At 40.9% G+C, this 23,644-nt stretch overlaps 1 protein-coding gene and 6 pseudogenes across 1 annotated transcript, besides 5 other annotated features; all 7 read right to left on the bottom strand.

The window, feature by feature from the left end:
* Positions 1 to 23,644: part of a sequence feature (sequence corresponds to BAC RPCI93-6N20) that runs on past both edges of the window.
* On the bottom strand, positions 1,500 to 2,976 carry Tb927.3.270 (annotated as a pseudogene).
* Tb927.3.260 lies at positions 4,041 to 4,508 on the bottom strand (annotated as a pseudogene).
* Tb927.3.250 lies at positions 4,763 to 5,727 on the bottom strand (annotated as a pseudogene).
* On the bottom strand, positions 6,825 to 8,335 carry Tb927.3.240 (annotated as a pseudogene).
* On the bottom strand, positions 9,674 to 11,130 carry Tb927.3.230 (annotated as a pseudogene).
* Positions 11,806 to 12,041: a microsatellite.
* Positions 12,674 to 12,715: a sequence feature (AT_rich).
* On the bottom strand, positions 12,913 to 13,925 carry Tb927.3.220 (annotated as a pseudogene).
* Positions 15,907 to 17,616, bottom strand: Tb927.3.210 (variant surface glycoprotein (VSG, atypical), putative; the record flags this gene model as incomplete). The annotated part of the gene is made up of 1 exon (XM_838552.1): positions 15,907 to 17,616. The coding sequence occupies one exon, from the start codon at positions 17,614 to 17,616 to the stop codon at positions 15,907 to 15,909; it is 1,710 nt and encodes a 569-aa protein (XP_843645.1).
* Positions 19,294 to 19,541: a mobile genetic element.
* Positions 19,294 to 23,644: part of a mobile genetic element that runs on past the window's edge.

Here is a 23,644-nt window from a genome sequence, read left to right as displayed (position 1 = left end):
TGCCGAAACATAAAGTTGTGAAGGTGATTAAATGTTTGTATAAATTGAGTATTGCATGGTGCATTGCACATGTTGATATAAATGCAAATGCACCATGCAAAACACATTATTTATAATCTGCTAAACCTGCAATTCAGACAAAATGTTTTGAACCGTTACACGGTTTAACCTAGAAAACAACAAAAATATTACTTTTGTATAATAACTTTATTGATTCACCAAACTGTAGGGATTACACTTTAGACTAGTGTTTCTACATTACTTTGTAAGGCAATAAAGTTTCTATTTGTGATTCTCATGTGTGGCTTAACCGCATTCTTCACCTTTCCCTTACCCCTTTTACATTTAGTGCTGTTTTTCCAGCATCCATTAAAGTTTTGTAAAGTTTTTAACTGCTTTTTTTGGTTCTTGTCGATCGAATGTGTTAATTCTGTGCCATTAAGAAATTGTATAAAAATTTACGATCTTTGAATAATGTTAGTTTCTTTCCTGTTTACAAGTATAGAAATTCTGGAGGTTCACTGCAGACTCTTCCCACCTCATAAGAAACTCCTCTAATCATTCACATATGTTCTATTTTAAGCATCTCCATAATTTTCCCTCTCTTTCTGCACACAATAACTCATGGTTAATATCAGTATTTAATTTCTTCTCCATAACAAATTCTATTGCTGCTCAGAAATGTATGACATTATTACTATAAATGATGAGACGAAGATATAGATATTATTTCGTACTTATCTAATCCTCTCTTGTCTCCTTCGACTTCTCCGTCTTAACAGTTGGACATTGCCTGTACCACCAGATAAAAAACTACAGATGCTACCATTTTTGCAGTAGCATATATCCACTTTAAGTCACCTATTGGGTATCATTGCACCCCTTTCATCTATTAATGTTTTTCTACCTTCGGATATTATTTTATTTCATTGCGTATTTTATAAATTATTTTCAGTCCTATAGCCATAATTCTTTTCATTCCGTGGCGAAAACTTTTGGCCTGTACAATACACTATGTCCCTCCTTCATTGTTATTTCCATCGCCTCCTTGTGTACGATAATACCCATTTTCATGTTTGTGTATCACACTGCACATTTTCTTTCTTCATCCTCTCTCTCTCACTTACTTCCTCTGCGCTCTTGTCCCGTTTTAAGCACTTCTGTTTCTCTACTAATTCGTTTATCAGAATTACTGTTATTATAATATTCGTATATACACATTTACAACACTCTCCTATCATTATTATCACAACTAATATTCATAAAAATCAAATTACCAAATTAGAGTGACACTCACTTTTAACACCCTATTAACCTAATAATTATATACCAAAAAACTACTTTTATACAAAAATTTAATATTTTAGGGGTTTTAAAAATTTCAGAAGTTTTTTTAAAAGTTTTGATATATATCATATTTACAAAATTCAACTAATTCTCGCAAAAAAGAATATTTTCATATATTTATAAAATTCAGCAATAATCCTAAAAGTGTTATACTAAAAAAATGCAAGCAAAAGAGGAGAAGCTTTAATGACAAAAGAATTGCTTCCTGTGGTGTTCGTTTTCCCATCTTTCCCTCCTGTTTCTTGGGTTGCTTTTTCTGCCGCTTTTTGTTTTCCTTCCTCACTCATTGTGCACTTTTCACCATCTTTTCCATCTTTGTTAAAAACACATCCTTGCTCCTTTAGCTTTTCACAGGCTTTTTGATCACCCCCTGCTTCATTACAAACTTTTTCCTTTTCTTGCACAGTTGAAACTTTGCACTGAGAATTCTCCGTTTCCTTCTGCAATTCCTTGCCTTTTGCAGCCAGCTCCTGAGCTCTTTGGCCTTGATAGTACGTCAAGATTGTTCTCAAGTGGTTAATGTCCGTTATGTCCGACAGCTTTTGGTCTTGATCCAAATCTTTCTTGTAAATGTTACGGTCGATGTTTATGGTTGCCATTTTCTCCCAGATTTTGGCCTGGCTGTATGACTTTCCATCGCCGTACAGTTCTTCTGCCTTTTTGGTCGTGGCTGTATCGTCTGCATCTGGGCTATACTTTCCTGCTTTGTTAAGAATGTGGTTTTTGATTGCTGTTTTCGCCGCAGTTGATTCTTTTATATCGTCGAGCGTGGATTCCGCGTGTTTCGAGTGCTTAAATGCTGCGGTTGCTGCTGCTGCTTCGACTGCACTTCTTGCCTTCGTCCACACAGCCACTTCGGCCGCGTCAGTACCACCGTCGCTGCCCTTAATGGCGTGTCGTGCTAGGTTGTTTCCGGTCTCCGTTAAGTAGAAATAGCCGCCGGCGTAGGGGATTTTCCCTGCTTGTGTGTTGCTGTTCAGTATGCCGCCGGCGCCATTGCCTTTCGTGAGAGCACAGTTTTTGCTGCCGGCGTCTGTTAAGCTGCCGCCTGCATTAGCTTCCGTTTTTTTTTCCGAAAAGCTTGGTGGGGTCATATCCGAAGTTTTCGGCCGCTTGTTCCTCTGTTTCTGCCGGCTGCAACCCGCAGGCGCTTAGCTCGTTGATCCCTTTAACGGCTGTGCTGCTTCCCATGAGGCAGCCGTGGGTGCCTGCACTTGCGTGCGCAGAGCCTGCCATGGTTAGAAATTCGACCATATGGCCGTGCAGGAAGGCAACGTCCCTTGCAGCCTTTAGTGCCGTCTTCACTCCTGTTTCGAGGTCTGCAGGTGTTAGGTATTCCTTGGTGTTTGCTGCCGCAAGAAGCGGTAATAATTTTAGGGCTTCCTGTGGTTCTGAGCGCTCTATTAAGATTCTTAGTTTTAGTTCCTCGCGAATGTGGTCCAGGTCTGCTTTTATGGCTTTTGGGATCTTAGTTTCTTGGGTGTTGTAGTATCCAGCTACGTTTTTTGAAATTTTACATAATGGATCCCAGTGTGTCTTTGCGATCGCATTTCCGGCGGTGCTTTGCACTGGGCGCGACGTGGATACGATTACTAGGGCTGATATTATGGACACCGCCTTGCTGAGCATGTTTGAACGGATATGAGCCAGGTACCTAGTGCTACAGTGTGTTGGGGATTATGAGTCTTGTAGAATTTGAGTCATTGCATATGATAGGTCTTCACAATGGTTTTGGTCTAGTACCCTATGATTAGTTACATATTTTTTCGCATTTGGCTTGAAATTCTAATACGTTATTGTTCTCAGGAACAGATGCTGGTTTGTACCATTGTTTTGATACATTGACAGACTACTGGCTTTACAAAATTACCTGTAATGCTTGTTTTCTGCTTTTTCTCTGGTGATTTGTCACATCCTTCCCTTTTCGTCGAACCCTGTGCATATCGGTCTTCTTTAGCAGCCTGCAACCACTCCAAGTATTGCAGATGGCGATAAAAAACCTTCCAGCGTTGTCTCTCTGAGAATCAAGTTAGTTAATCGTTAAGTTGTTTTTCTTACACATGTTTAGGTAAAATTAAAAGCTTGTTTCTCACTCTGTACCGAAACTCAGTGTGATTTCGAAAACCCCTGAGTTGCAGCGGCTACAAATCTAACACCCAAGTTAGCTTTATAAATTGCTCCTTGTTTGTTGTTTTTCTCAGTTTCGTATGATTTTCATAATCCTGCCGATTTAGAGCTTACAGTTGAAGCTCCTTTAATACGTCTAGTAATCTCCAAGTCGAATTTAATCGCTTATTCTTTCTCTATTTTAAATGTTATTCCTGGTGTTGACTCACTGTCCTCACAATATTACTGTACACTCACAACACACTTTTATCATTATTACCATTATCATTTTCAATTCTATTATACCCTAAATAATATCCATAAAATAAGCAAAATAAACAAAATTAGGATGTCACTCATTTTTCACACTCTCTCACCTTATTAGTTTGAGCCCATTTACCGCTTTCATACACATTTAACCAAAATTTCATAATTTTCACTAATATGCGCATTTCCGTCAAAAATGTTAAAATATACCAGATGCCAGAAAATATTAGTAAACTCTCTCAATATAGTAATGTTTAGTAAATTTCATAAAACATAAAATTCAAAAAGAAAACTTAAAATTTCGAATACTAAAATTTTACCTAACTCATAAAAGCAGCAGTAATCAGAGAAAATTTCTTATGAGTGCAAATCTACGGATTGCAAGTTTCACTCTCCCACTTACAATCCGGAGATTTGCACTCATCCTTTTTCTTACCCTTGTATTTCCCTGTTGCTGTTGTCTTTCCATTCTCTTCTCCTGCACCTTCTTGTTTTGCTTGTTCTGTTACATGTGTCGTATTCAATTTGCAGTGTTCTCCATCATCGTCATTTTTACCTTTCCATCAACAGGTTGGCTGCTTTTCCCTGCATTGTGCTGCTTTCTTTATAGCTTCGCATTGCTCTTTTTTCTGTTGCCACTGTGCTTGTGTGTTTGCCGCCGGTGGTGGTGCAAGTTGTCCCATCGCCTGCTTGAGATGGTTGTGAAGTTCTAGCTGCGGTTTGAGATTGAATGGTTGTTGCTTTAGGTTAGCCAGCTGCTTTGCCAGGTTTGTGATGTGATCTGCTGTGCTTTTTTGTTGCCGCAGCATATTTCGGCGTTGTTAGTGACATAAAAGCAAGCACCGTTAACATTTGCTTCCACTCCGTGTATTTGGTGTTGTCTTTAATTGGGTGGAGAGTCTTGAAGAAAAATTAGTGAAAGTTTTGGCGTTGACATTCACAATACTTCGCATTCAGGACCCACAGGTCTTATGTTTCGTAAGTTATGGAACACTTTTGCTTTTTTTACTTTATTTTTACAGTTTATTGGCGTTAAACATGTTGAACTCTTCAATGCAGCACCACATATGTGCCGAAATTCAAGATCCCATTTTCCTCCATCTATTGCAAAAGCCTAAATATTTTCAAATAAGTCGTACTGAATTTTTCACTTTACAACTCTTTCTACCAAGTAAGATTTTCACAATAAACTTCGCTTTCTTTTCCCCATGCAGGCACATAACTTGTAAAATGAATAAATAGATCCTCATCAAACTCATAACTACTATGAATACAAAAAATCTCTTCCCATAATCTAACACAATCATCCCTCTCCTCAACACAAATCTTTCAACCAACAGCTTCTTACTGAATTGCTTTCCATATTAGCCGAGGTTTTTAAATACTTTGTTCTGACAACAATTCATCCGTCACCCTAAGTATTTCATCAAACGCATATTAAAACTTTTTAAATACTAACACTCGCACTATTAAACAACCGCCACTAAGATAAGGTTTTCCACTTGGAGGTGACTTCAGTAAGTGCGGTAGCTTCTTATCCTCCTCTGTCCTGTTTACAACATTGAAATACCAATAACATCTCTGCACATGCTCCTTTTGATCTGAGTTCATAAGCAAATCCAACTGAGGAGCATAACACTCTGATATTGTCATGAATATAATAGGGGAAATATGCTTCTCTTTTAATATATCTTCTCAACTAAACTTCTCTTCATTTTTAGCAGTATTTTGAATAAAATATTCCACAGCATTCTCATACTTATTTCCATCACTAACTATAGCATCCGAGCCATCCCAATGAATTACAATATCCTCATCACTTGTATTCTGTTTTTCTAAATATTGCATAACCCATCTAGACCTTTTAACATGGATATACAAACCTCAAATAGAAATTGTAATAATTTCAACATGGCTCAGTTTGGCACTCAATATGAGTCTACACCATCTTTGAGTTACATAAGTTTGAACAGCACCCACAAACACTCTGTGTTTCTTAAAATCATTCAGTATTACAAATTTTTGTTATTTGTTCCATCACGTTAAAGAAATATTGAGCTTAAACACACTAAATGTAAGAGCAAAAGTGATAGTAAAGTTCTTAAGGTACTAAATTTCATGTTCTATTCTACCTGTAAAATTAGAGGGTTATTTCAGAAAATGTATAGACATTAAGAAAGAAGTGAGTTGCGATACTGATGTTTTTACTTATTGAAACTGTGTTTACATATATATAATTATTGTCTTAATATTTTTATGTTATAGCTGTTGAGGGTGTATGATTAGTGTCTGCATCTTATACTTCGGTACTCATGTAAGATTTTTGTTTTTAGAAGTAAGCTTCAGGAGCACATAGTGCAATATACCACGTGAATTTAACCTTATCTTTCATAAATATCTACCATTCATATATTTTTATGTGAACTGCAATAACTAGTTGCACTACAGGGTTCAGATATTGTGAGTATTTTATTATATTTTTGTGATAACTATTCTAGCCATTCGTTATAGTCATGAGGCCCTATTAATCGGTATTAATTAACTACTTTTATTGCTGTTGTTGTTGCAGTCATTTCCACTTTTATACATATCAATTTTTGTGAAACATCTGGAGCACAATCTCCTTCTGTATTATTTCCTTCTATTTTAAGATGCGTTATCGCGGATTTTGTGGTTTCCGGCAATTTCCCTTCTTTCCCGTATACTGCTTCTATCACTACTGATAGCGTAGCTAATCCATTTGGTCTTTACACTAGAATCTGTATCTCACTCAGTTTCTTCACTATCATTATAATATTAGAATATACACACTCACAACACTCCCACATCGTTATCATTACTATATTACCATTTCCCTAACAAATATACATCTAAGTGACAAAAAAATTAGAAAATGTACGTAACAGTACTCACTTTTCATACACTATTATCCTGCCATATTGCACCAAAAGTACACTTTCATAAAAATTTTAGATTTTCAAAGTCTTAGAAATTTGCAAAGATTTGACAAAAAGTGTTAAAATATATCAAATTTATTGAAAAAGACCCCCAAAAATTCTTCCAATGGTAAATTTCATTGATTTCATAAATTTAAGAAAGAATTATTAAAACTCTACTAAACAGACAAAAGCAGCAGCCATCAAAGTAAAATTTTATTTGAAAGAAAACTGAAATCCTTGCAAGCATTATTTTCCCATTTTCATTCAGGAACCTTGGTGCATTCTTGTTCCAATTTCCCTTTGCATTTCTCTGTTTCTGTTTTCTCTCCTGTTCCTTCTGGTGTTTGGGTTGCTTGTCTTTCTGCTGCTTTTACTGGGTCTAGTGAGCATTTTTTGTTTGGATCACTTTCCTTGTCATGCCATGTGCAAGGGGGAGTGCAAGTTGTGTTTGTCGTTAGGTTATTGCAAGTGGCTTCTGAAATATCTGTAGTGCTTGGTTTCAGTGTCGAAATCGCGGTAATTACGTCGTCGACTAAGGTGCCTTCTGCTGCTGCCGTGTATATGCCTTGGCAGATATGAAAGTTTGCCTGAATCTATCTTGCTAGGTTTCTTCCTTCTAGTGCTTTTGCTTCTAGTTCTGTTATTGTTGCCGCCGCTTTCTCGAGCTTCTCTTTCCAGGGGATTTTTGTGGCGGTATGTCCTGTTGTTTTGTTGAAGTAGGCCGTGTAGTCTACGCAAAGTTTGTCTGCGGCCCCAGTGCATTGGTGATCACCGCTGAGTCCCAGGATTGTGTGCTTGGTCCCTGCGTTGTTTTTGTGCTGTAGTTGTGCGTCGAAAGTTGCGAGCGCCTGGTGTATTGCTGCAGCGGTTAGTGCTGCTGGAAAAGGTTCCTTGCAGCTGCTCTTTAACAAGGGCCATTTTGTGTTCAAGTCTATGTTGCTGTTCCACTGCTGTGGGTCATAATTTGGGCTGCACTGTTTGTCCGTGTCCGCGTTGTTGTTGCATGCGCAGAGGAAGTCCCCTGCTATTGACTTGCCAGGTAAATTGGCTCCGCAGGCGGCGCTCCAGCTAGTGATCGCCGCTATCCCTTTCGTGGGTGTTGGTAGGCCGTTGGCGTTTTGTTCCCCGAGGAGAGCTTCGCTCAGATAGGAGTCTAATTGTGCTTTTTTCGTTTTTATGTCGTTTTTTACGGTTTCGTATTCGTCGACTAAGTGTTTTGTGCCGTCAATTAACTTTTGCAGCTCCCGGTGTGCTTGTCTTTTTTGTTCCGGCTGCCTGATTGGTGGGTAAGCTGGCTTGTCCCCTTGGCCTATCTTCTCGGTTACACATCGCCTGCCGGCTGCCCACCATTCTGGCCACATTTTTTGCCACGCTTCTTTGTCATTGGGTGGTGCTGTGCCGTCGGGTGGGTTCTTTGGGCTGACTTCGTCTTTTGACGTATCGAACATAGTTGTCCAGTCATTGCTACTGGTTGAAAAATTCATTGCCAGAATTGTGTTGAATGCGGTGCTTGGGTCGTCAGTAAGGTCGCTGGTGGTATAAGGTGTTTTCGCTGCGGTTAGTAGGCCACAGTACACTCGGTGTGCCGCCGCGTTGTCATTCGCTGCAGTTTCCGCCAGTGGTAGTAACGCTGCGACTATTAGCGCGCAGTGATTTAGCCACATGCTCAGGGCCATTTTTTGAGCTTACAGCTAAAATTTATTTCCTTGTTTCGTAGTGCTGGTTTAGCCTTGAAGAGTTAATTTGGTTCGGCAAAAAGCGAGTGTTGCTTGCTGCAAACCGGCCACCGGTTGTTTGAACCGTCAGGTGGAGTTGAACGGGTCTGCTCGTGTTGTGCCACTGCTGTTATTGAAACCTTTTAGCCGAAGTACAGAGGCGCTTATGGAGGTGATGCAGGTGCTTTAACCGGGGATTTGTTTAAACCTTAGTTTGTGGCCATGCATTTCTGCTGTTTCTGAAAGATGCTGAGACCCAGAAGTTACTTTGTTTGAAAGGCGCTGGTCTAGCATGGAGCCGGGGTGCTTGTTACGCTTGCTGGTTAGCCGTTTCGGAGATTTAGTCTTCCAAAATGATCGTAGAGGACTACACCCCATCTTGTCTTTCTGTTGTGTAAAACTAGATGTGTGTGCACCGAGCAAATTGTTGAGATATTTTATTATTCTCTTTTTTGTAAATTCTCAGCCATTTCTCCTCTCTCAATCAAAATCTCCGTCGGTTCTATCACTAAAGAACAAGCTTATATAAGGTCTATGAATCGTGGCTTTCTGCGTGTAAACGTTTATTTTTAGATCCACTATAAGATTGGATGCTACAGTCACTTCAACGCGCCATGTTGAACCTATCCACTTGAAATTAAAATACGAGATATAGCCTGCTTACCCTCTTCTTCTTTATATATTATTTTCTCCTTTCTCCGCTGTTCTGTTATATATTTTTGAATCTCACTCCATATTTTCTTTTCTATTTTTATTCTTCTGCCTGAGCCGCTACGTTTTACGTATCGATGCTATTTAGCCTGTGCACTATACACTGTGCATGTGTCACATCCACCTCCTTCTACATCTATGCAACTCTTAATAACATTTCTTGCCTTCTCTTATTCGTTCACATACACTAATAGAATTCTTTCCATTTTTCACTGCTTATATTTTACCAATGACTTTAGTCTACTGCCCTCATTATAATAGTAGTATATACAAACTCTTACAACACTCTCCTATCATCATGATTATTTTTATTGTCATTATTAGTATCGACATTGTTATCATTCAGTTTCTTATTATAATTTACATAAAACAAAAAAAAGTGAAACTAATTGGAATATCACTCATTCGCCACACTATGTCACCGTTTTAATTTACAAATATAGGCCACTATCATACCAAAATTTTCACATATTGAAAAAGTGTTACATTTTTCAACATTTCGCACATTTTCATAATAAAGTGTTACAATATATTAAATATTAGTGAGTTTTAAAAATTCTCTCAAAGAAGAAAGTTTTCACACAGTTTTTATACCAGAGACAAAACTTCAAGTAAAAGATGGGCCTTATGAACGACAAAATAATTGCTTCCTGTGGTGTTTGTAGCTTTTCCATCTTTTCCTGCACTTTCAACTTGTGCTACGCATTTTTCATCTTTTAACGCGCACCCATCTTCTGTTTTGCACTTATTTTTGTCGGTTATCGCTGTGCATTTGCCGCTTATTTCTTTTGTCACTTCGTGGTTGCTTTTTGCATTTGTTGTCGCCATCTTGGTTGCGATCCCTTTGCCTTGAAAATAAGTTAGCACCTTTATGGCACCTTTAATTGCTGCTGTTTCGAAGATTGGCCTGTCAAAGGTTGTTTCTCCAACTTTTAAGTTGAGTGGCTTTTTGTCAATCGCTTCTATTATCTTTTTTGTAAATTCAAGTTCGTTGTTTCCAAAGTAGGTATCGAAAAGTTTCTTTTTTGCGTTGCTGTCTGGCGCTAACTTGCTTCCAGGCGAGGTTAATTCCCCCAAAGCTTCAAAGAGGCCGCTGACGAGTTTAAGCCGGTCCGTGTTTGCCTGTGTGGCGGGGTGTAATTTACCTCGCCTCCTTTCCTTAATTCACACAGGGCGCAACCCAACGTGTCGGGGTGGTATTCCGTGTAGGGTTCTGTCTTGCTTATTTCTGCGCAGTCATTTTGGCTATTTGGTTTGTTGTATGGCACTTCGACTGTTGTGTACTTGGGTTGCTCCTGCACCAGTGTCGCTGCCATGGCGTTCGTGCGTTCTTGGCCGAAATCGTTGCTGTTCTCGACACAGCCTCCGGGTTGGTTTGCTGAACGAGTGCTAGCGCTCTCTTCATTGTCCTTTCAGTACACCGCTACCTTCATTACTGTTTCCGCCGTGTTTATTTTCACCAGCCGGATCTTCTTGTGTTGCGTATGCTTTATGTTCGCTGCTTTTACTTGTCCCGTTTCATCTTCTAAACCTCAGTTGTCTGTTTGGATGGTCGCTTTGACGTCTGAGTCGCATTTGCCATTGTCCCTATTGAGTTCAGAGTTTCTCTGGTTGTGTGGGCTGTGCCCGAAAGCGTTGCCTGCTTTAGGGCTGACCGGTGTAAAGTCAGCATCGCTGCTTCCTGCTGTTTCACGAGGCGCAATGCTGTCGAAACCCTGGCGTCGGCCACAGCTGCCTATTTTTCTAGGTTGCGTAGTTGCTCTGATGCTACCGCTGCTAGCGCTAGAAAAGGAATTGCTTCGTCTGCTATTATCGACCGCACTGCAGCGATCTAATAGGCGATTGTTGCCGCGGTGGCCTCAGACAGCGCGGTTCGCTGACCATTATATTCATCTTGTAGCTTTTGGTGCAATTTGTGCAGGTACCGTGCTGCCGTACATGGGTCCGTGACGGCTTGTGTTGCTGCATCTTCGTCGTCGCCGCGGGTCCAGAGGGCTGCGGTGATTGCAAATTTGGAGTGCAGCGAGAAAAATGTTTCTTTTCATTTTCTTTCTACCTGTAATTTGGAAGATAGTGGGTTGAAGACGCTCGTTGGTTTCATGTTTGTCCGGTTTGTGTCGGTATCTTTTTTGGAATAATCGACACTTTGGAGAGCATTCATGTTATTGCGCTGCTACATTTTCCTTCGAGAACCGGTTGCATTTCGCCGTGTTAGGTACTTTTCATCGATATTTGTACTGGCTAGTGCTGCCTTTTTCTTAACGTTTCTCTATTATATTCCCCATTATTTTCAAAATTACTCACATTTTACCCCTTATTCCTCTTTAGACACGTGTAACCTTCTTGTAAAAGTGCATCTATTATCACTGGGTCCGTTTTGTGTGTAGACATAATTAAATAGTTACCGCATTCGCGCATACACAAAGTAGACCATTTTTTAAACACAAGCTCTCCTTTTCTTACTGTCCTCTCCATCATCTTCTTGTATATGATAATGAATGTGGTCAATTTTGTGTTTGAAACTGCGAATCTTTTATCTTCTTTGTCTTTCCCTCTTTCTGCCCTTCCTATAATAATAATACTCCTTGTCATTTCTTTCATTCACTTACTCATACGGCACCCTTCCCACCATTTTAACCGCTCCTATCTTTCCAGTATACGTGTGTATTCACCACCACACTTATTACAATATTAGCATATGCACACTCACAACACTCTCCTATTATTATTACTATCATTACTATTATTATTATTATTATTATTATTATTATTATTATTATTATTATTATTATTATTATTATTATTATTATTATTATTATTATTATTATTATTATTATTATTATTATTATTATTATTATTATTATTATTATTATTATTATTATTATTATTATTATTATTATTATTATTATTATTATTATTATTATTATTATTATTATTATTATTATTATTATTATTATATTTGATGAGGAGATAACTCTAATATTATCTTTCACTTACCCAATATATTCTTCCCAGTATTTCCTCCTTGACTTCTGGCTGTACCTCTTCATAGTTAAATATTAGGATCTTCCATAGGATTAAAAAGCATAGTCACCAAAACCATATCCTTTTCTTCATTTATTTATTTTTAGATAAAGTACGGGAATAACTATTAGCTCTTATTTCTCCTCCTAATAAAATATTTTTAGTTGTACTGTTCAGTCACAAACTCAGTTGTTTCCTCCCATATTTTCTTTTCCTTTAACTACTGTTATATCACTGGGAGTTGCGTAGCGAATACATTTTTCACTGTGCACCAAACTGTTTCCACCTAACTACCATCTCCATCATCTCCTGGTGTATCATGATGCTAATCATCACGTTCGCCGTTGAAAATGCGCATCTTCCATATCCATCCATCTTTGTCTCTCTCTCTCTTCAACATACACACTCACTTCCATTACGCACTTGCCAACATTTTCAGTGGTTCTACTTTGTCTTTCCACTTATTTAGCACCACTCTTATTATTACTGCTCTTATTATAATATTCGTATGTACACTCTCACAACACTCTCCTATCAATATTATTATTACATTATATCTCTAACTAATATTTACAAAATTAAAAAATTAAGTCAAAAAAATAATATCATTCATTTTGCATACCCTGTGACTTTACTCGTTTGCACCCACATTTCAAAGTCTAACATATTGTTTGAAAATTTCAGGTTTATCAAATTCTCAAAGTTTTTACTAATTTGTATATTTTCATCAAAAAGTGACATATATCAAATTATAGAAAATTTTATGAATTTCATAAAACTAAGCAAAAAATTCACTATAATTTTCAAAATGTCATTTGACTCGTAAATACATAAAAAATCAAAACCAATTTCTTTTTCGCGAAAAAACTGGAGTTTTTGTACTTTTTTCATAATATTTACAGTTGGTGTCCTTTTCACACTTATCTTTTTAGATTTCATGTTTTAAGCACTTCTTTTTCTCTCCATCTTCTTTTCCTGCTTGGTTTTCTTCTTTTCTGGCTGCTTTTTTGCCCTTAGCACTCAATAAGCATCTTTTCCCCTGTTCCCCATAAGTGCAGTCTTTATTTTTGTCGCACTCTTCTGGGTCTTTTATGGTGCTGCAAATTTGTTGTGGAGTAACTGTTTTACTAATTTCGGTATTTTTTTTAAGCTTTAAAATTTTCTTGCTTAGACCAGCCTGGCGTACACTTTGCAAACTTTGGTAGTATTCTAGGACTTTTCTGAACTTGTCGGTGTCCACAATCTGGGTAGGCTTCGGTTCTGGTTTCTCCTTTCCTGTTTTGTCTACCACTTGCTCGTTAGCTATTTTGTTTCACAATTCCTTTGTTGTGTCATCTGTACCGAAGTAATCTTCTCGAAGTTTCTTTTCCGGCTTGTCTGTAGCTTCGCCTACTGGCTTGCCGTTCTTCGCTGGTAGCTCTATTTTGATCGCTTCTGCAGCTGCAGCTGTTGATTCTAGGTATTTTAATAGCTGTTGCTAAGTTCGTTCTTGCCTTTCCGATGTATTTTCTGTTTCAGCGCTTGCTGTGTAGGCAAGGGCACGCGTTTTGTCCGTTTCTTCGTTGCATGGATGTTTGGATGCGAAAATAAGCAACTGCGCCCGTGTCTGTTCCAGTGGTTGATTGATGTACAAATTAGCTTCGAGTTCCATAACGGCCTGTTTGGCTGTTTTGTGTATCTCGCCTGCAACATCGCAAAGAGGGAGCCATACATCACCTTTTAAAGCATAGTTGTTTGTTTCAGATGCATTGGTTAGCAGAACAGCCACGATCATCGGTGTCAGTAATTCAGGCAACGGCATCACACCACTGGTCATGACAATCTTATCTTTTCCACTCGGAAACTGCATAAGGTTGTAGAGCAGAAAAGGGGGTGTTAGGCGTCATGTGTTCGTTGATCTATATTCTGCTGGTGCTTGTGAGTCGAAACTAAATTTGTTGCTGTGGGCAACTGATCGCAAACCTTACAAAGTTTCACGAACAGTTAAGTAAAATTTTTTGTTTTCGACAAATTTCCAATGTAACTCAAAACTGGATAATAAGTTCTTAAAAGCTGTAAAAGTGATTGATTCAAGTACATATTTACATATTTTGAACTCACACATTAAGGTATATTTTCCTAATTTAGGTTTTTTGAACCTGTGTGACAAATTTTTTAAAGAAATGAATTGTCGACTTCCCACAGAATACCAGTTTATGGATTTTCTCAATGATTTCATATTAATTATGTTAAACAACGCACTAATAAAAATATGTAAATTATCACTTTAAATGATTGTGTTTTTTATATGTTAAACTTGTGTAAAGGTCGGTTTTACCACAGAAACAAATGGCCACCAAAAGCGAAAAATTTTTATACATTTTTCTTTCGACTCCAATTTATGTAGATCTGTATCTATTTCTTGCATGTCTATTGTCCCCATACAAAACTCACGTCTTTCTATTACAGAAAATACCACACACATTTCCATATTAGAAAATTAAAATCTTGTAGCTTCTAATCTGTTTTACTTGCCGTGAATTTTGCGCTCTCAGATGCCGGTTCAGTAACAATATAACCTCTTTTTTCGTGTAAAACCGCGTTATTGGTCCGAATTCCTTTGAAATATGGTTGCCGTTAGGCTGTTTTCCTTACATTTTTGTAATTTGGGCCATTCTTTCATGTTCCTTCTCTCTTGGACTTCTCTTTTCTTCATTAAATGGGAAACAATACTGAGCCTAGTATAAAGCATCTATTCGCTTAATACAATGGGGGTTTCACTATTTTCTAGTATAGAATTGGCCGTTTATGATTACAAACTTTTTTCTTTTATGGATTTTCTCAGTTGCTTTATATATGCGCTATATTACGGAGGTTCTGCTTCGTTTCTTTTTCTTCCCACGGTAATCCAATAGTACTCTTAGTTATATAATCTTCATTTCAATAATATTTTATTGTCTCCCGCAAAATAAGGCGATAACTAATATATAGAATAAGAAAAAACTTCAACAGTACCTTACACTTACACAATCCCTTAGTTGTAATGCCTTTTCTTCTTCACTTCTGTATGGTGGAGTCTGTCACCATATTTAAAAACACAGTTGCCGCTATCTCTGCAGAGGCATTTATCCATTTATGAATGAAATAAAGAGCATCACCCTCTTATTCTTTAAAAGTTCATTACGTTCTGTGTTTTTCTGTCGCATATTTTACCATTAAACTCTCTATTTCTTCCTTTTTCGCTTTTTACATCTACCACCACAGATAACATAGCAACTTCTTTGGACTGTACATTGAACTCTCTCTCTCAAATTCTCTTTTACATTATTTACTTGTGTATAATGGTCTACATTGCCATTTTGCATTTGAAACTGCACATTTACCTCTTATTCTCTCCCTTTTTATTTCTTTATATCCTTTAATGAAATTCCTTGTACTCTATCACTTCCTATTTTACTTCCATTGCATTCTTTCTATTGTTTTCAGTGCTTCTTATTTTCATTGGGAGTGCATTTATCCTCATTACCGCTCTTATTATAATATTAGTATATATACATTTACAACACTCTCCTATCATTATTATAAATTACTTCCTTTTACCACTACTATCCATAAAAAAATAAAACCAAACAAAATTAGAATAGAATTAATTTTTTTGTATCACCCTATCGTTTTGTACTCAGATTCCACCACTATACACATTACACAATTTTTCGTATTTCGTGTATTTTTCATAAATTTGTGCTCCTTCGTTAACAAGTATTAAAATATAGCAAATTATCTCAAAGTAGCATAAATCATTGGAATTCACATTATCTCTAAAATAGAAAACACATAAAGGCTGCAGCAGCCATCAGAGCCAATTTCTTATTGGCAATAAAACTACCATTTCGGCACAGTTCTTTTTCGGGTTCAGGTTCACCCTCTTTACCCTTTCTCCACGCGCAATTTTGCTTTTCGCCTGTTTTGTCAGCATCGCACTCAGTTTTGTCTTTGTGTCTTGCACAGCCAGTTGAAGCTGTTGCTCCTGCAGTTCCGGTCCCTGTTGGTGGTGCTGTGTTTTCCGTTCCTGGTTTGGGTTTGCATTCCTTTTTAGTTTTGTCATAATCGCAGCCGTTAGTTGTGCAATCCGTTTCATTGCTGTTAAACCTAGCGAATTTATTTTGTTCCTCTACAGTCTTTTCCTTGAGTGTCGTAGTTGTTAGGACTGGTCCCGCTGCCGGAGTTAATAATTCACCCATAAGCAAAAGAGTCTCCATTTGTTTCTTTATTGCGCAGACACGGCTGTACAGGGTTATGATGTCTGCGTTGGCGTCCTCTAGGTTGTGGAGTTCGTCAGCTACATCTAATACCGCTGCTGCCCACGGAACCTGCTTGCCTTTGTTCAGAAAGTTTTCGTAGCTTATGCAGAGGCCTTTTCCCGCTGTGCTCCCTGGGTCCCAGCTTGCGCTGGTACATGTTGTCGGTGTGGTTCCGCCGACCACGTATGCTCCGAGGTAACTGTGCCTCTCTACCGGTGTTGCCGCTTTTCCGGTCACGCTCGCCTGAGTTATCGCATTTTTGCCAAGGTTTCCAAAGACAGCGCTCAGTGCAGCTGTAATTGCTGTTGGGTTTAGGGTTACTGCCTTGGCCGGGTTTTGCTCTTTGCATTTTGTTTGTAGCTGCTTCCACCTGTTGAATGCTTTCAGTTTCATTCCTGATCCTACGCCAAAGTTGTCGGTGTCGCTGGTAGCTGTGTCTGTGCAAGAGTCGCTTGCTGCGTTTTTGTGCTCGGAACATAGGCAGACGACGTCGGCGGCTATTGCTTTGCCTGGTCCTGCTGAGTTGCTTTCTGGTCTTTCACAGGCAGCGTCTCTGGCGGCGCTGTCGCTCCATGGAAAGTTCTGAGCTGTTAGTAGCGTGTCGAGTTGAGTGTCCGCCGTGATTGGCTGGGTCGGGTTCTCGGCCACTGCTTGTCCGAACATTGCAGTCACTGTAAGCTTTCTGATCCTTGTCCTAGTTGATGAAAGGCTTGCCAGCTTCGTGTCTAGTTCGGACTTTATCTGCATTGCTGCTGCTGCTAAATTTGCCATCAGAGGCCGAACGTTTGTGGCTGTTGATTCGCTTACAGGCACTTTGAACTTTTTCATAAAGTTTTTATCTTCTTTTTCGCCTGGTTTGATCGTTGGATATTCATTTATCATAGTTTGGACGGTCTCTGCGCTTAGCTTGTCAAAATAACCTTTGACATCCTGGCTCTCCAGTATCTTCGCTGCTTTGTCGTATTTTTTGTCATCTGCCAGCACAGCAGACATTTTGGGGTCTATAACAGTTAGGTTAAGTTTTATGACCTCGTTCAGTGCTGTTTGAAATACGCTGGTAACAGGTGTGCTTTTTGTACCGTCTGTGCCATGTATCACTGGTACTGGTACTGGTCGGGCCAAAAAACTATAAAGTACACACAAATCGCTGAACTCCCTAACATTCTCTTTGGCTCCATTTGCGAAAGCCGCTACAGTTAGTAGGGCAATACCTAGTTCGGAAAACATCTTAAGTGTCTTTGGTGATAAATCTTAGATTAAAGGGACGGTAACTGGTATATGTTGATACTATCATTGTGTGTTTCTACTTGTAAAACAGGAGGTGGTTCGCTGTAACCTTTTAGTTAGTGGCAGTGTAAATTTACCTGTGTTTATTCTATCATAGGCCGGCCTCTGCTCCTATTCAACAGATCATCTATTTACATTATGTTTTCTCTCTTTCACCCACTAAAGCGAAAGAACATTCATTATATGATAGATTGGCAGCTTGACCTACTACGCAATAGAATGATCAGCTTAAGATCGAAAACCACAGTATCCACTAGTTCAGTTGATTTTTCACCCATTTCCTATTAAAATGCGGCTCTCATTGCAGTTTGTTCTCCTAGCCGGTGGGCCAATTCAGCTTGCTATTCTGTGCGCTTTATACATGTCTTTCAGAAGAGAGAAATGAACATTGAGGAGAAGAATTTGTTTCTGCTCTTTTAATAAATATTCATTTTATTTGAAACTTAAATTCTCTAGGTTCTTTCATTTGTACTTTTTTCTAAGACGGTCTTAACCCTGTTGCTCTTTAAAAAACTTAACAATATAGAAACCTTTAATGGAGATAAAATGATTATATAAAATTGATATGCTTTGCCGGTTTGTGACTTCTAGGTTGAATCCATTTGCATTAACCCAAGTCATCTCTATCTGACCTATTAATTCTGTTATTTAAGTTGTGCCTTCACAACTGTTTATTGGCTGGACTATAGAACGCAAAAAAAAATCTTGGGCCTATATGATAAACTTTGACAATTTGTCTGAGTGTATGGGTCACTAAGACTCCTTGCTTCTATAGTTTCTTAAAATTCTATAACGGTATTGTTTATGCTTCTTGTTTGTCCTTTCTGCGCTTCATCGAGCTTACTAATGTATTTTCTGAATTTATAGCAACGTTTGGTTGTTCTAGCAATGTTTTGTGACATCATTATATATTTTGTTTGTTTCCATCCGCACCTAAAAGTAGTTAAATGTGGTGATGAACAACCTTTTACACGTAGTGCATACCACCTTTCGAATACATCCTCTGTTTAAGAATGCACTACCTGCATGATAACGTCTTGGGTTAAAATAAAGCACTATTCGAATTGTTTCTGGAAGCATGTTGGCGACGCCGCAGTTGTTCACATTGCACTTTCAGTGCCTCTTTGTGTTAGCTTTAGAAATTATATTTGTCCTGCAAACTGTACTCTGTCTTCCACATTGTCTCCTTATTCATCTCCATGTCAATGATCAAACTTATCGTCAAGTTTATGTTTCTAACAAAGCATATTATATCTCAATTCTCCATGTCTTTCTCCATTTATTCAATAATACTGCTCGCCATCTTCTGCTCTCTCGTCTAAACCATCGTACCCTCTGCATTTCTTTCATTTACTTCTCCGGCTTCACTCCTTTTACTCGACTGCACTATTCTGATTACAATATTCGTATACACACACTCACAACACTCTCCTATTATTATCATAATTATCGCTAACTATTACAAATAAAATAATAACCATAACTAATATTCATATAAAAACGAAATAAAGAAGTGAGCAACCGTTTCATAACGTCACTAGTTTTTCACAGTCGGTTACCATACTACTTTCACCCATCGGCCACAGTCGTGGACATTTTATTAATACATCAAAACATCCCTGGCAATTCCGGTCTCCTCAACGTGGTGCCAGGGCCCAGTACCCCGTATCATCGGGGCAAGCCAAGAGCCAGCAGCGTTCCTTTCATGGGGAACACTGCTGTGCTCCGGCTACGGCATCATACAGCACAGGGATCAGCAGCGTCTTGCTGGGACACCGTTTTTCATTTGTCGGTCCCTGGGCACGTGCCAGCGTGCCATCAGCAGTATCATCCGCAATAAGATGCTGCTGTCCGGTGATGTGGAAGAGAATCCCGGCCCGTCGTTGCGCGGGATGCAGTGGAACTGCGCCGGGCTATCTCAAGGAAAGAGATTAGCACTCCACAAAACCCTTGTTGATGAGCGGATTAACTTTTGTCTGTTGAGCGAGACAAGGATGACGCCTGGAGAGGCGGCTTGCTTTAGCGTTGCTGGCTACCAACATCACGGAATAGCTCGTAACTGCAAAGGAGGTGGTGTATCAATACTAGTGAGGGAGGACCTACCAGTCGAGACCGGTATGGCCGTTGTTGGTCGCATTGAACAAGTGCATGCAACAATTCACCTTGCACGTGGAACGGCGCTGACTGTCACGTCGGCATACATCCCACCAAAACACACCTTCACGGCAAATGACCTAGATACGCTTCTGACAACTGACGGTGCCCAGCTCATCGGTGCAGACGCTAACGCACACGCATTGGCATGAGATAGCGCGAGCCCACCAAATACCAAGGGTGAAACCCTCACACAGTGGTGCATTGACAACCAGTTTCTGGTCTGCAACACTGGTGAGTGCACCAGGTACGCGCGCCACCACGGGGAGTCCACCCCTGATGTGACACTGTCAAGGAATTGCACAGTGTACACGTGGACATCGCTGTATTCTCCCGATAGCGATCACCATCACAGATTTTTCGACGTTATCGTTGGAGACGACACAGATGCACTGAGTTGCCCGCGGCTTCGAAAGCCCATGTACGCATGGCTAAAAGCTAACTGGAGGAATTTCCGTCTCAAGGTTGACGAGCTCTGCAGGAAAATTGGTAGAGAGAAGAACGTCAACACCCTGGAACAGAAATTGAGCTCCGCCATCCGCATTGCGACGGAGGTCTCCGTCCCCCGTGGCTGCAGAGCAACGCCACCACATTGGACACCTGAGCTCGCGAAACTAGATGAAGAGATCGCTGGATGCGGACCCTCCCACAGAAGGGATAAAGTTGGCAGCCACGCGTAAGCAGATCCTGGACCGTACCGCAAAGAAGAGATGGAGCACGCTATGCTCCAGACTTGCGGTGTCAGACCGAAGCAGTTGGCACATTGTCAAGAAGGTATATGCGCCACGACCACTAACCACACCGGCTGTACTTGTTGATAACGCGGCTATCACGGACTACCGTCAAGCTGAAAGGTTCAGTAAACTGTACTCGTCACCCACAATAAGACACCCCGACTCACACCTACCGGCACCAATAAAGACGATAGCGGCAGTGAGTTCAGTCCCATCACGATGGCTGAACTACGGAAATCGATCAAACTGCTTCCGAGTGGATCCGCAGCCGGACCTGATTGCTTATACAACGAGGCATTGCAACATCTCGGTAGAACAGCGCTGAACGTTGTTCTGAGGCTGTTCAATGAGAGCCTACGAACGGGAGTCGTGCCGCCTGCATGGAAGACTGGTGTTATCATCCCCATCCTGAATGCCGGAAAAAAGGCGGAGGACCTCGATTCTTACAGGCCTGTGACGCTCACGAGCTGTCTCTGCAAAGTCATGGAGCGCATAATTGCCGCGAGACTTAGAGACACTGTTGAGTCCCAGCTGACGCCGCAGCAATCAGGCTTTCGCCACGGATGCTCAACGCTCGAACAACTCCTGCACGTCCGCGCTGCCCTCTGCCGCCCCACGCACCAATATCGTACGGGTGCTGTATTCGTTGACTACGCGAAAGCATTCGATACAGTAGACCACGACAAAATTGTGAGGGAAATGCACAGAATGAAGGTATCACCCCACATTGTGAAGTGGTGCGTATCATTTCTGAGTAACCGAACTGGCAGAGTGAGATTCAAGGAAAAGCTTTCCAGAAGCAGAACATTTGAACGAGGAGTGCCACAAGGAACTGTCCTTGGCCCAATCATGTTCATTATTGTCATGAACTCGTTGAGCCAGCAGCGCCTTGCAGAAGTGCCGTTACTGCAGCATGGATTCTTTGCAGACGACCTAACGCTACTTGCGAGGCACACAGAGAGGGATGTCATCAACCACACACTACAATGCGGCCCAAACGTGGTGTTACAGTGGTCACAAGAGTACTTCATGTCTGTCAACGTAGCGAAAACGAAGTGCACACTCTTCGGGTGTATAGAGCGGCACTCCCTTACATTGCAACTGAACGGCGAAAGAATAAGAGTTGACAGGACACCGAAGCTTCTAGGAGTAACATTCCAGTGTCTGCAGGGGATGGCAGCACATGCGGCCGAGACAAAACGCAAGATGGACTTCAGACTACTGCATACAGCAGCCATCTCAGCTTCTACATGGGGACCAAGACGACAAGTACTGAGAGCTTTTTACCCAGCACTCGTACAGGCACACACCATGTATGGCATTGAGGTATGGTACTGGGACGCTTCGGAACGAAGTCGCGACCTCCTTGCATCAGCACAACACAAAGCCAGTCGCATCATAGCTGGCATACCGCATGGGACGCGCAAAGAGGACTCTCTGCTGGAAGCAAACCTCCTGCCACTCAAGACGACCACTCTTGTGCGCAGCATGAAATTCATGCTGATGTGTGAGTCACGAGGCGGATGTTTGCGGCGCAGTGCTGAGGAAGTATACCACAGCAAACACCCAGTCAGAGTCTTACATTCCCGCATCATGCGGTCTTATCCCCACCTCCACATTGAGTCGTGGAAATAATCACTTTGGCAGGCAGTTCTTCAGTGAAACTTGCCGACCGCTATTTCACACGCAGATAAAGCCTGTGTGCGCTGATGACCCTGACGATGTTAAAAGGGAGGCTTCCGAAAAGTGGATTGAACGGCATTTTGCACGGAGGGGAAAGGAGCCACCGCGGCGAGTGCACTACGAATTGTGTACTGATGGATCCGTGTCCCTCGGTGAGAAGTCCGGAGCAGCTGCCCTGCTCTATAGAAACAACACGCTGATTTGTGCACCCAAGACTGGAGCAGGTGAACTCTCATGCAGTTACAGAGCGGAATGCGTAGCATTAGAGATAGGACTGCAACGGCTGCTGAAATGGCTTCCGGCATACAGAAGCACACCGAGCAGGTTGTCCATCTTCTCTGACTCGCTGTCAATGTTAACAGCATTGCAGACAGGCCCACTAGCCGTAACGGACCCAACTCTGAGACGACCATGGAGGCTTCTGCTTCAAGTTCAGAGAAGGAAGATACGTATCCGACTGCAATTTGTGTTTGGCCATTCTGGCGTGAAACGGAATGAGGTTTGTGATGAAATGACCAAAAAGGCCGCAGATTTACCACAGTTGCGAGACACATGGATCCCCGACATCATTGCTTATGCGAAGCGAGTGCTTAGGTCGGAAGAAGTCCATGAGAACACTCATAGGTTTTGTATCACGTGCAATCACTTTCCAACAAAACATAAGGAAGAACTAACGAGGGAAGAAGAAACGGCACTGGCACGCTTTCGGGTTGGGTCTTCAAGACACTATGGATGGATGTTGCGAAAGATCAACCCGAGTGTGCCTCCACAGTGCCGATGGTGCAACCCGCAACATGCAGCGATAGGACCAACAATACAAACAGCCACACCTGTTGCGACACGCACTCTTAAGAGAACCTCCGAACCGACCAAATGTACGGAATGTGATGCCACATACCAATGCCGCTCGAGTGCTGTAACGCATATGGTAAACAAACACGGCTTTGTGCGAGCTGATGTCCTCCGGAGGATCAAACAGGGCGATGCAACACCTGCAGTGGATATCCCCCCGGAGCTCCCTCCAGTGGTGGCGATCGTTCCTCTACCATCGAGCACACGAGTCCCGATGAGACCGCAGGTGCTTCCTTGTACCCTCTGTGCCTCCAAATTCGCAGCGCCAGGCAGACTATTACACCACCTTCAAACAATACATGGCATAGGTAACGGTAGTTGCCGCGTGAAAAGGGGGCGAGGAAACGAGCACTCGGTGCAAGGAGATGGTAGAGCCCCAGCAGCGCCAGCCTCTCAGGATACACGGAAGCTGCCGTTTCAATGTGACCTGTGCGAGGCGAGCTTCGGTGCACGTTCTTCCCTGTCACTACACAAGAAATTCAAACATAAGAGCATAGTGACGGAGGACGGTACTGTGGTGGTGGTGCAATTCCCTCGTAAGCGTG

The sequence above is a fragment of the Trypanosoma brucei genome, chromosome 3, assembly GCF_000002445.2.
Source record: "Trypanosoma brucei brucei TREU927 chromosome 3, complete sequence".
Taxonomy (NCBI): Eukaryota; Euglenozoa; class Kinetoplastea; order Trypanosomatida; family Trypanosomatidae; genus Trypanosoma; species Trypanosoma brucei.
This window is presented reverse-complemented; position numbering and strand designations above follow the sequence as displayed.